Source organism: Falco rusticolus, chromosome 11 (assembly GCF_015220075.1).
Source record: "Falco rusticolus isolate bFalRus1 chromosome 11, bFalRus1.pri, whole genome shotgun sequence".
Classification (NCBI taxonomy): Eukaryota; Metazoa; Chordata; class Aves; order Falconiformes; family Falconidae; genus Falco; species Falco rusticolus.
Window position 1 is genome coordinate 29986781 of NC_051197.1, and position 12807 is coordinate 29999587.

The 12807-nt window shown below is 45.8% G+C and overlaps 1 protein-coding gene across 2 annotated transcripts in view; it reads left to right on the forward strand.

Annotated features, from left to right (window-relative positions):
• Nucleotides 1-9168, forward strand: part of COP1 (COP1 E3 ubiquitin ligase) — a 127862-nt gene extending 118694 nt beyond the window's left edge. For both annotated transcript variants that reach the window (XM_037403678.1, XM_037403679.1), the window contains exons 19-20: nucleotides 6089-6133; nucleotides 8050-9168. In XM_037403678.1, coding sequence (XP_037259575.1) covers nucleotides 6089-6133; nucleotides 8050-8067 — 63 coding nt within the window. In that variant the 3' untranslated portion in view covers nucleotides 8068-9168. The remainder of the gene's footprint in view (nucleotides 1-6088; nucleotides 6134-8049) is intronic.
• The last annotated feature ends 3639 nt before the right edge of the window (nucleotides 9169-12807 follow it).

Sequence of the window (12807 nt, forward strand, 5' to 3'; positions counted from 1 at the left end):
TCCAGGTTTCAAACAACAAGTCAGGTGTTGCCACTCCTGAAATGTGACATCTTTTATATGTAAGACCTTGTTCTTTAAAGTACTTGGTTTAAAGAAGTAATTAATTTTTGCTTGGGCCTGATGTTCGAAGTATACATAATAAATAATCCCTTAAAATTGTTCAAAATGGATTAACATTAGGTGAGTGTGATGGCATATAAGGCAAATTCTGGCACACAGAGAGGTAGAGGGTTGTGCACCACTTTAACAACCCCATCGTGCACCCCTCCGTTGCTAACAATTGTATCACAACAATGGAAATAAAAAGAACAGAATTCCATGTGCCGCACATCGTCCTGCTGGGAAGAGATCTAATCTAGCAGTTTAGCTTTTAAAAGCATCTTGATTTTTTGTACGCTGGAGGTTCATCGTGTTTCCTAGGTTAGAATTTGTAATTTTCTTTCAAAAACAAAAGCTGACTTGAGTCATACAACAAGAAAATAACTGAGTCTCAGGGGAATTGAGTGAAAAGCCGTTAGAATCTGCTAATTACAAGATGAAGAGCAGTCAAGCAGTGGTGGTCTGTTGGGGAACTGCTTTCACGTATTTTGATGTATGAAAAGACTTTGTGTGTGATGTCGATGGGAAAAGTTTTGGTGAAATATGTCTTGCAGATGGTCTGCAGCTCAGTCCTAAAAGCCAGCACCTAAGTAATAGCTGCCATCTTCAGTAAGGACTGAGTAGCTTTACTTAAAGGGCTTTCTGTACAAACACCACTAGATTTAGTTCAACTATATACTTTTATTCTGCCTATAAATAACATAAGGCAATGGCCACTTGAGTGCAGGCTTTCTCACCCAGTGTATTTTCCTATTGTATCAACAACTTTACTTAATTAGGCTCCTGTTCCTTTGAGTGAGTGTTCAGAGTTCGCTGGCAGCGAGTCCGTCTGCTTGAAAGGGAATTGCTGACGAACCAGCCATTCATTAGCAAAAATGTCTGCTGGGGTGGCGAGGTGAGTTGTTAATTTAAAATGAAAGCTTTAGGAATCCTAATTGTGAATCCATGGAACAAACCTAGCTGAAAATCCAGAAAATTTACACTTACCTCAGTGATGACTCTGCTGGAAGTTTGAATCATATATGACTTATTTGTGCAGAAAAGGGGCGTAAGAGGCACAAACTTTGTGGCCTGTAGTTATTTTAGAATATGGTGAAAGTCTGAAATATGATTTACAGTCCCTTGCATGAACACATGCATGTATAACCTGGAGACACATCTTGCTTCGCCACTGGCATCTTTACAATTCGAAGGGACAATTTCTTCAGCCTTTTGTGTTACTGCTGGTATCTGTGGAAGGTAGGATGGAGAGCAGAAGTAGGAAATAAGTCCGTGTTGTATCATTTCTCCTTTAGCCAAACTTTCTTCTTTCCTCAGCATGGGCCTTGCAGGGAAACACTGTTGGTTAAGTTTGTTTAAAGGGTTGTTTTGTCAGGTTAACAGCACCGAGAAGTGCTGCTGTATCTTTTATGTGTTGGCTTACATGGTCAAGGCTGTGATTGTTAGCTACCCACTGTAGTTCCCAACCTTCAAGTACTCTTGAGTCTCTTTTTGCAAAACTACTGCATTTATGAGCTACAAAAGTGTAGGTTATGTTCACATATAAATGTTCTGGTTGACAGTTTCGCTCCCAACAGGGGGACCGAGATGTTTCAAAGTCAGCATCCAGGCTCCTCCTCTTCTGTAGACCATGCTCCAGCTTTTCCCTCAGTGTGAGCTTCTGTATTTCACTTCAAGGACTGATACATGCGGGATAATGGAGGAGGCGTGGTTTTACAAAGGATTACATTAAAGGAAAAACAAACTGTCCAAGTGATTTGTGCTCATTTTGCCTATTTTGAGCCCCTTTGGGACAGGCTGTCTCTTTTGTGTCAGGAAAGAAGACAGTAAACACTCAGCTGTGATTTTGCCTGAGCCTTCTGATGGGGAGGGATGCTGAACTCCCGAAGCACTGTGGCTGCAGTCAGGTGTCCATGGTGACTCTTTAGAAGGGAAGAGGGATGGCTGGAGATGAGCCCTGCAGTTACTGGGAGGCTGGATTTACAGCTTAGCTAGAGGGTCTGTCTGGAATTTTCTCTTGCTCCATAGAGTTTGAGTCTGCTTGGGCATCAGTGTGTGTCCCTCCAAGGAGATGTGTGGGGTTTTAACAGCTATCTGGGGTGACATTAATTTAGTTCCCCCCCAACCCCCATGTTTTCTTGCACAAAGATATAAAGAAAGAGTGGAAGAGCTACAACCTCAGCTGTCTCTTACTCCCTATTGCACAGAAGCAGCACTGACAACTTTTCAGTTGTTCAGCTGGGTTTCCTCAAGCTTCGCGAAACATCCAGAGCATTTCTGATTTTCTTAATGCGACTGCTCTTGCATGAATACTAGCAGTCAGCCAGACTTTCCTTCTCCTCCCTTCCTTCCCTGTACAAATTGTCTCCCCAGGGCCATCCAAACACAGGGCTCTAGGAGGGAAGGAAATTGGTGTGCTTCAAAAACCAGCTGTCACTGGGTGAATAATTTGTTGGAATGGTGAATGTAGCAGGTATTTCATCTACTCAGGAAGGTCCTAGATTTGATTTTGTTTTTCTTTGCCATCAAGAATGTGCTGGTTTGGCACAATCAATGAAAGTCCCTTCAAATCCCAAGGGCAAATGCTCCTGAGTTCCTATGGGTGGACCAGTCATGTTCATCCAGTGCCACATCTGGGAGAACAGGGATGCGTCAGGTTGAAGGCAGAGGTGCTTCTGCCTGGTCTGTCTTTGCACTCAGGACTGATTTACAGCTTCACTTTGCATAATGCCTACCTCCATGTGGATATGTGTCCAGGCTGTAGGCAATAACAAAGATTTGTGGTGGAGTCAAGTCCTTCCCAATGTCAAGGAACTGTCCTTCAGGCTTCCCACAACACTGCCTCTGCAGTCAAGGAAAAAGTTGGCATGTGTGGAAGGCTGTTCATAAGGCTTACCACAGGACAGGCCTGGAGCATCTTAGAGCAGTACTGGACCTGCACCCTGTATTAATCTTAATGTAAGTCCTAAGACGCCCCTACATTTGTCGATTAATCTTTCTAAATTCGTATGTAATGCCAAGAGACAAGAAGATGCATACTCCTGTCATCCCCAGAGCCTTGTTCTTTCCTGTTGACTTAACAGGACCAAAACTTTTAAGCTGTTCCCCATCAATTTTATGGCTGTCCCTGGCTTGTTGAGATGCCACATTATCTCATCACAGCGAACCAGAGCGCACCATGCCACGTCTCCACCCATCTCTCCTTATCTGCTTTGATGTGCAGAAGAGAGGTTGCCACATTTCATCAGGTTACACAGTCGGTGGCTTTCCACCAGTGTGCAGTAATGCTTGAGATTAGCAACCACGTGGAACAAAATGCTGTTGCTTGCCAGGCAGCAATCTCTCATTTCTTGGTTTTTGTTGTGAGTTTTCATTTTGTTTTCCTTCAATTTTATTTTAGCAAAGGTAGCTGGCACCTTTTGCCTCTTCTTTGAAGTAGGGCTACAAGTGCTAACCACCCGTAGGAGGAGGTGCGTGCATAGAAGGGGCACTTTAATAACTGATTTCTTCAGAGCAGGACTACTCACTTGGGGTGGATCTCCAATAGAGCCCCTGCCTCTGCTTTGAGAGTTCCTGGCTCCTGCAGACAACAAATTTAGGAGGGATGAGGAGGGAAGGCCAGCCTTTCAACCTTCTTGTTCTGCCTAGAAACATGAATTATGGTAAAGTAGAACATGCAACCACAATGGATGGTGATACCTTCTATTTTCATGCCTGAGAGATACAGGTGCTTGTAGTGGTGCAGTGGGTGACGTGGGTATTCTACCAGTTCAGTGGTCATGGTGGTCATGTTTTGAGGACATGGTCACTCCATTCGTACATGTCTTGGCAAAAAGATTGGTTCAGCATGCACACAGCTGTCATGAGTTACAAACCTACGGATCTAAGCAACCTCACGACTTGCTTAGGCGTTTAACACGTTGAATATATTGGCTGTTTTACAGGCAGCACGAAAGGAAGAGAATTGTTTCTTTAGAGGATTAAAAACAAGTTACTTAGCTGCGTTCCCAGGGAAGCAGTGCTGGAGTACCTTAACAAGCAAGTCACTGTTTGTTCGATGACAGATTTGGTGCTAATTTTGTTGCTGTCTGCTCCCGTTTGCGTCTCATGGTTGTGGCTGAAAGCAGCAGAGCGGTGATTAGCTCAGACCCTGCTGAAAAAAGAACCCAGTGGCTTCTGAAGAACAAGGGAGTGAGAGTATATTACCCTCTGGCGTTTTTATTTTATTTAGCAGGTAAAACTGTTCATTGAACCAGAGTTCATTTACAGTGGTACCCCAGCAGACTGCAGCAGCAGGATGAATTACCAATCGCTTACGGTGCAAACAGGAATCATTCAAACCTTGGATCATCTGTACTCAGGAGTTCAAGGCTCTTGCACTGCACACTAGATAGCTGCTGGTCTCTCTCCCTTGCGTCCAAAATCCTTTCTGGTATCCCGGTCCCTGTTTTAGTCCCCAAATCACATCTATAGCTGCATTCCCCCTGGTGGGTTTTGATTTTAATGCTGCTAACCAGAAGCTGAGCAGTTCATGGGATTAGACCCTTTTAGCCACCAAATTAATGGAAATTGGAGTATATGCTTCCTTTGAGGATACACTTTCTTTTCAGGAGCTTTGACTTACAGGATCATTGGTGAGATAATATCAGGAGTTTTAACTAATCCTTTAATGATTGTAACCGGGGTGAACAAATCTATGTATAACAATTAGCCCAGTGGTCCACCACAAGGCTACTCTTACCTGATCAGTGGGTTTGTGCATTGAAAAGGTTTTTTCTCCCTTTGCTTCAAAGCTGATGGCAGTGCAAAGTCCTGAACCTCGTGGCGAGGCAGTGTGCAATCCTGTTGGGGCTGGGCTGAGCTGCCTGTCTGCTCCCTTTGGAGCGGGGCATATTCTAGTCACTGAGTTTATTAAAAATGCATGTGTTAAGCGATGGGATAATTGCAGCAAGTTTGTCTGGGGATGGATAGAAGCAGCAAGAGAAATCGAAAAATGTGTCTGAGAAGATATCAGCTGTCTTTAGAGAAAACGGTTCGTGGCAGGCAGTTTGGCAGTCTGTGCTACTACTGGCACAGTAGTGGGGATATAAAGCGGATGCGGGACACTGGTCTGGGAGCAGCGGTTTGACCTTGGCATCTCCAGGGTTGTTGCCAGCACCCCAGCACTTACATGCTTTAGGTTTATTGGCACAGTCAAGTTCCTTTGGATTTCCCCTGGCTGAACAATTTTTGTGCATCTGCACTTGCTGGCCACATCAGGAATGCAGTCTGAAGAGCAGCCGCTGTCTCCTAGTTTTTGCCTGGGGGTTGCCTGACTGATGCAGCAGACCATTAATTTGCAGACAACCAGGACATCTCCAAATGCAACTCCATCAATTGGCAGGAGGTAAATAGATACTGCCTTTGTGCATAAAGCAGGGCTGGAGACTTCTGTTTATCTTCCCTTCCAAACTGGGTGTATCTACTATTACTCTCATCTCTTCTCTTTGTTTTACTTGTCTGAAACCTCTTGGCTGTGGGAGAGGTGGTGTGGCCTCAGAGCTGGGGAGGTTTTGTCATGGTGATAGGCAGTTTAGTTAGGGCACTGGAGACCTTTGTCCATATGCTGCCAAAAGATTAATATTATTACTATTATTATTATTGTTATTATTAGCCCACTTCACGGGGAGACTGTGAGGATTATTTTATGTTTGTAAATTGCTTTGGAGATTTAAAGCTCTGTACAAGCACTAAGGATTATTGCTTTCTAATTCTTCAAGGTAGTGTAACTTTTATAAGAGTTAGCCTGGAAAGCATCTTGGAAATAGTAAGAATTAAGTCCCTTTGAAATTATCTAGAATTCTAATGGCTAAGGTGAAAACAACTGCTGCTTCTCTGCTCATTCTTCCAAAAAGGAGCAGGAGGAAGGAAAAAAAAAGGCAGGGGGGGTGGCGAGGAAAAAAAAAAAAGCAATGCAGATTGTGATAGTACCTCTTCTGTTTTTTTCCAGGAGTCCAACGTGCTGATTGCTGCTAACAGTCAGGGTACAATTAAGGTAAGTTATTTCATAGATCTCCTCTTGAATGCTGGAATCTGTTGTTAGTGAAGAGCAAGGTCAGAGAAATCATACAGCCAGGACAAACCACTAGAGGAGGTCATCCCAACTGTAGAAGTTTGTAATTTAAATGACGTATTTGCCTCTGGCATGTGGTAGAGCGAGCAGACAGTGCACCAGCAATGAAACCCAGTTAAAGCAAGGTGTAGAAAAGCTGCTGGTGGCCGTCCAGCTCCTGCCATGCCTCCGCTGCTCCTGAGGTCTTACTAGTATGGGGAGTCTGGCCCAAGCATCTCCCCAGGCTCACACTGGTTCTCGTGGCAGCTGAGGCTGTGCGTTAACCACAGCCCATCCTCTGGCGGCTGCTGCTGACACTGGGTACAGCAGAGCTCGAAGCTGAGCTTCTGATGTGCAGCCGGCTGGAGCAGTGTTTGAAATGAGCAGGGATGCTCCTTCGCTTTGCTTACTCCTGGTGCCCAGGCTGGCTGTAACAGACGGCAGCTGCCAGCGCAGGGTTTTGTGAAAGCAACAGCCTTCCCTGTGCACTGAGGTGCCAGCATTTTGCCAGGTTTTCAGCACTTGAATTAAAAGTCTTCCAGGTTGTCTGTTCAATGTATTTCTATCCATGAAGTGTAATATGGAAAATACTTGGTATTTTCTTCACGTGTCTATCAGACAGCCAGGAAAAACTCAAACCCAGGCTGGTGCTGATCCTCTGGAGACCCCCCAGGTCTGATGCCACCCCAGATTGTACACAGCAACATTGACTTCCACCGTGCTTTTGAGGCTTGGTGGTTAACACCGTAAACTTGTAGCCCAGAGCTCTGGCAGCTTTCTGTAGCTACTGATAAAGGGCTTTACTTGCTGTTTGGTTACACTCTGAATTGTCACTTTCATGAAGCTGGGGTTCTCATCCTGATTTCCTCTCGCATCCCTCTGACAACAGCAGCTCTTTGGAGCCAGACCAGAATATCTGGTCTGAACAGTCCCAGAAAAATCACAGAAAAAAGAAGGAATGGGGAGAGACCAGAGTCATCTGTGTTTGACTGCATATGAAAACATATTTTTTTTCCACCTTTTTAGTCCATGAGTAGCCTATTTACTCCTGCTGTTGCAGCATGGGATGCCATAGCCTCTTGTACATAGCAGGCCTTGTACTTGGTTGCTCATTACTTTGGTTGCTTCCTTCTTAGTAAAATGGACAAAAAATGCACAGATATTTTTAATATCTTGAAATGAATCCAGCAGCAACAGGAGAGTGATTGGGAGAGATTTTGGTCATGCAGTTTGCTTGTTAATGAGGGAAGGCAGAGAAATGTGCAAACAGCCAGGGCTGTCAGAGCTCGGGTATGTCCATTTGCCTTTGGCAGCGTGCAGGGGGGAGGTGGGGTGGTCTGGGAAAGGACGAATCCAGTCTGGGGGCAGATGCTGTGCTAGACAGTACCCACAAGCTAAAGCTCTAGAGCCTTCCCCAGTAAAACCAAACGAGGTTAATAGAGGCTGTGACAGCCCTCATGGTCACTCTTCTGCCATCTCGAGACTACGCCTTGAGAGGCTGCTGTACCGTCTTAGCGTGGGCAAGGGAACTGTGAGCACAGAGGGCTGAGAGGACAAGATCTCTGATCTCCATTTTACAAAGCTTCCAAGAGCTGCTTGATTGGGATGAGTGTGGAAATGAGGCAACTGTGGATTTTTTTGCTTCATGCTGTAATTTATCATAGTGCGGAGAGACATCAAAATTGGGATCCTTGCCAAGTGCTTATCCCATTTGCGTGATATTATTGCATGCCGGTGAATAAAGGGTAAGGGGTGGAGACAGAAGGGTCAGTCCTGTCCTAGTGATCTATATGCTGATGTAGGAGATAATGAGTGTCATAAATTCCTATTCTAAATGTCTTGTCTTCCCTACTAATCAGGTACTGGAGCTGGTATGAAGGGTTTTCTCTCAAGGCATGAGGTACTTGGTCCTGCTGATATGCTACAGTATTCATCTGGGATCCTCAGTGGGACAAGAAACCAAAATCACCTTGATGTTCCTCCCCAAAACCATCATGTTTGGATTTTTTTTCCATTTATGGACTTTCTAGGACATTTTGAGACACTGGAAACACCAGTGAACTGTCTGCCATCAACATTAACTCCACAGACTTTGCTGCTGCTGGTGGTGGTGGTATGGTTGTCTAATTTTTATGATAGGAGAACAAATTCTTTTAAATAAAAACAAAAAGGAATAATAAAATTTATTGAGCCACAAGCTGAAGCTGGAAGATTCTCTCTTGTTGCATATGGGAACAGATTTACTTGGGAAGGGAGCTTACAGGACCACACAGGGCTATCCTCCGTTGCACATCTCCAGGTACTTTCATCCGGACTGTTCTTCATCCCCACTGGAAGAAGTCTCTAAGCCTTATCTGGACATGCAAGCAATTCACTTTGAGATCCCATAATGATACAGTTTGGTTGTTTCTTTGATTTATTTTTTTTTAGATGCATTAAATGTTGAGAAATGTCACCCAGGTTGACACCTCTGGAGACTGAAGTCCTCTGGCCATCGAGAAGGGCAGCTTCTCCTTCCTCCTCTCCTTACGCCCCTGCCTCGACCTGGAGGGGCAGCTCCAAAGGGGAGCCTGAAGTTGTCCTGCTGTCTGTGAGCCTGGGCTTCTGCTGCCTGCCACCAGCAACGTGCTGAGATGAGGTGACCTGCAGCTGCGTGGGACCTGGACTGACCTCACCAGGACGTGGTGGGATAACGATCTCCCTCCCACTGGCCTGGCTGTGTTTGACTATCTCAGCTAGAGAAGGAAGCTTCTAGATCCAGTTACCAAAGCCCCATACCACTTAATCGCCCATGTGGTCTGGTTGTTTTTGCCCCTTTCTGCACACCATGGAAACCAAGCATTTTGAATGTTGTCATGAGGGGGGATGGAGTTGGTTTGTAATGTGTTTCAGAGCCATGATATAAGTAGCCTTATTTTTAATGGTCATGCATACACTTAATTGTACATATGGAGGGGGAATAAACCATGATGCGAAGAGTCGTTGTTGCTTTGTTGGCAGGATAGCGGGGAGGGAGGGTAGGAAGGTGCAGACGGTCTTTGTGAGTAGCAGCCGTGCTGAGCTGTCAGGATTGCTGCCAGAACTCATTAAGCTTGAAAGTGGAATTGGTGGGTGTACCATCTTGTCTTAGCTGTGGGTGGCAAAGGTGTAATGTGTATACAGTGATACCTGTGGGAAGCATTTTGGTTTGCAAACAGAATCTCTCTATGTTCATTCGTTGCAGTAGGCTTCTCCCTCACACCTCTGAGGCTGGGATTGCCCCAGGGACTTTGCTTTCCATGTTAGCAAAGCAAGGCTATGCTGAAGTCCTGGGCCACCCATCAAGGAACTGTAACCAGTGGCATGTGAAAGGTGTCTCATGTCCTCCAGGTGTTAATAGTCTGATTCTGATCCTCCCAGGAGGATTGTGAGGTCTTCTCACATGCTTTGGTCACACAGAGCAGAAAAGAAAAGCAAGGATGCTCTTGGGGATGTGAAAAAAGAAGCAGGGATGAAGCCTTACAGCAGAATTGGGGACAGATACTTTCCTGATTCAACGTTGCTGCCAGTTTCTAGCTTGGCTGTAGGGCACATACATTCTCCTTCAAAGCTAGGAGGGTGTGGGGACGCATGAAAATTGCTGTTGGCTTCTGGGGAATCTTGCCCAATGGGGAAAAACGTGATGCTCGGCTCCAAAAGAGGCGTGGGTGGCCCTTGGGTGCTGTGTGCAGGTGTTCTTGCTGTTTCTGGTATGCCAGTGGGGACGAGCAAGAAGAAGAAAAAGAGAAGAGAGCATACTAGCTTGCATCTTGCTCCGAGGTGCTACCTGCAGGTCTCCATCGTATGAGTCACCCAAGTCACTGTGCCAGAAGGAAACAAAATTGGTTCCTTCTGCTTGATGGCAGCTGTCTGATGCGTCCCGCTGAGCACTAGCTTGATTTTTATTTTGCAGCATTTGAAGAGAATTCGGTGCTGGGTGACTGTGCTGGGTTGTGTGAAGCATCCTTCCCAGCCTGCCGGCACGAGGAGCAATGGCCATCGCTCTTGCTGCTTCAGGCGTGGGTTTCCCTCAGCCGCTGTCTTTGTTTATTGCTGCCTACTAATTTGTTTTGCAAGCTGCTGTGGCTGCTGTTGTACCCCAGCTCCGTGCCGCGCAGCCGCTGGTTGGCAGGTGACCTCATTCCTTCTCTCCCCTATTTGAAGGTTTTAAGTTGAAATCGCTCTGACAAAGCTGAGATCTTAAAAAGAAAAGAAGAAAACCAGCTATTTTGAATGCTGTAAGGTTGCGGCTTGAATTAAACAGGGAAAACAGTTTAACACTGGCTGCCCTTATTTTTTTAGCTTTCATTCTGTTTCAATCAAGATAAAATGCAAATTTGGTGTCTGGCCCTAATTAGAAACACAGCAGCTCATAAACACAAGTTGATAGCATTTTTGGCTTTGTCTCTTTGTCACGAGTGGTATGCTCCTTATTTTAATCCCCTTAATCTTCTTTCCTTCAGGTAACTCTTTGCAGTTGACATATTAAGTCGCATATAATTACTTACTATAATCTCTTTTTATTTTCAACAGCATTTGGTCAATATTTTTTCAATTAGTCACCTCCTCAACAAATGGTTCCTATCAGGTTTTCAGCTTTTCTCGAGTTGGGGAGTTGCTTGAGCTTGGGAGGGGGCTCCAGAGGGCTCTGGTCTCCCCCCTGTCCAGAGCAGGGCTTGCCTCAAAGTTGGATGAGGTTGCTCAGGGCTTGGAGGTGTTCCCAGATCACCTGAGCAAGGATTGGAGATCTTTGGGATCTAGGAAACCTGTTCCAGTGCTCAGCTGCTCTCCTTGTGAAAATTAATTGCAGATGGTGGGCACTTTGGAGTCTTTATTCTATTTTTTTTTTTTTCTTTTGAAATAAAAGGGTTACAAAGCCCTTGGCTGGAAGCTGCCCCAGAATGGTTTTGCCTGCAGCGCTTGTGTCCCTTCGAGAGGTGTTGGGTGAGTCAGAATTTTCTCTGATAAGGGGAATTTAAAACCCTGCCTGGCCAGCCAGCCTCTTTAATTAATTTTAAAGCATTTAATAGAAGAGTAGGAGGAACATCCCTCAGTGCTAAAAAGAAGTTCACTGCTGGAGGGAATCAAAAATGATGGTCAAGGGGAAATTTAAATTAATATCAATATGTCAGGGCTCTTCAGCAGTGAGTGCAGACGGCTGCTAATGCCAGCGTTCAACCCAAACACTGGAGCCTCGTTTGTTTAGGGTAATTTTGTTTAACTATGGAAGGTCATAACGACAGCAGCAGATAATTGGAAAGGCAAATCTAACTCCTTCCTTGCTCAAAAGTCCTCTTTCCTTTCTTGCTGCTTTTTGGAGGCCAGAAACACCCAGCAAGGACCTGCAGCAGCCCAGGGGTGAAGGAGAGCGTTTGGCTGCAGTGTTTGCTTTGAAGAAATCATCTTGCATGTCGGCAGCGTCCATGCGTGCAGGCGGCAGCGTTAGCCCCAGCATTCTGGCCAGCATCCAGAGAAGGTAATTGCATCCTGCCTCCTGCCAGTCGTGCCGCCGTCCACAAAGACCTTTTCTTGGGACCAGCCTCGTAAGATCTTCCTCGCTCGATTTCCGCGAGGGGCTTTTCCTTCCTCTCAACAGTGCAGAGACCGTGTGCTGCACTTGGTCATGGGTGGAGGGTTCTTACTGAGCATCTGTGGGAGGTCAAGGACTGTCACTTGCTGTAGATGTTGAGGAGCTGAGGGGTTTGGCTAGCAGGGAGTTGTGCTTGAGACTATGGGAAGCTGTGAATCATAGCAGCACCTGTGGCATAAGGACTGGAGCCCACATCTGTTCTCTTCTGGAGAGACACCTGTAGCCCTGGTCCCCACAGCCCCCTGGTAATTGTCACCATGTAGTTTGCTTTAGTTTTGCTTTGACAGCTGCAAATGAATTCTCGAAGTGAGGGTCTTCTCATCCTTATCTCTGTTCAACTGCAAAGCATTATTTGGGTATTCTAAGTCTTTAATGTCTTCATAAATGAATTTAAGTGGTTGGTTGGGTTAAAGCAAGACTTCTTTCTTTGGTCCATGTGTTAACCAGACATTTTTGATGAGCAGGTCTTGCCAAAACACTGTTTTAAATCTTGCCAGCTGAACTCTCACGCCCTAAATCTGGCTTTGGCTGATGGCTGGCCATTGTTACTTGGTAGAGGCAGGACAAGAATTTACCCTCTAACAGCAAGCAGCAGAAAGAATTCTTGGGAGGGGAAAAAGTGAGGGTTTGACATCTCTAGAAAGAAAACTAAGTACACGCCTTCCTTGGCCAGCCTGCAGTGCACGGAGGAGGTGGCTCCAGCTCCTGCAGGACCACAGCATCCTGCAGGGCTCGCTGCTTCATGAACCTTTCAGGTGAAGGAGGCCTCACACACCCTTCGTAGCCTATCTTCTCATCTCCCTGGGATAGCAAGTGTGCGCATCATCAGTGGGCTGCAGCAGAAAATAGCTCGCTGGGGGGAGGGGGGGTCATCTGCGATAGCTGCTTGCCCAAAGCCTCTGGTGAATGCAGCAGCAAAAGCAGAGAGGTGCAGGTTAATTTTTTTCCTCTCCCAGTTTTGCCTTCCCTTAAAGCTGTCGCTGTCTCCCTGCTCTGTTTAGGGAGGTGT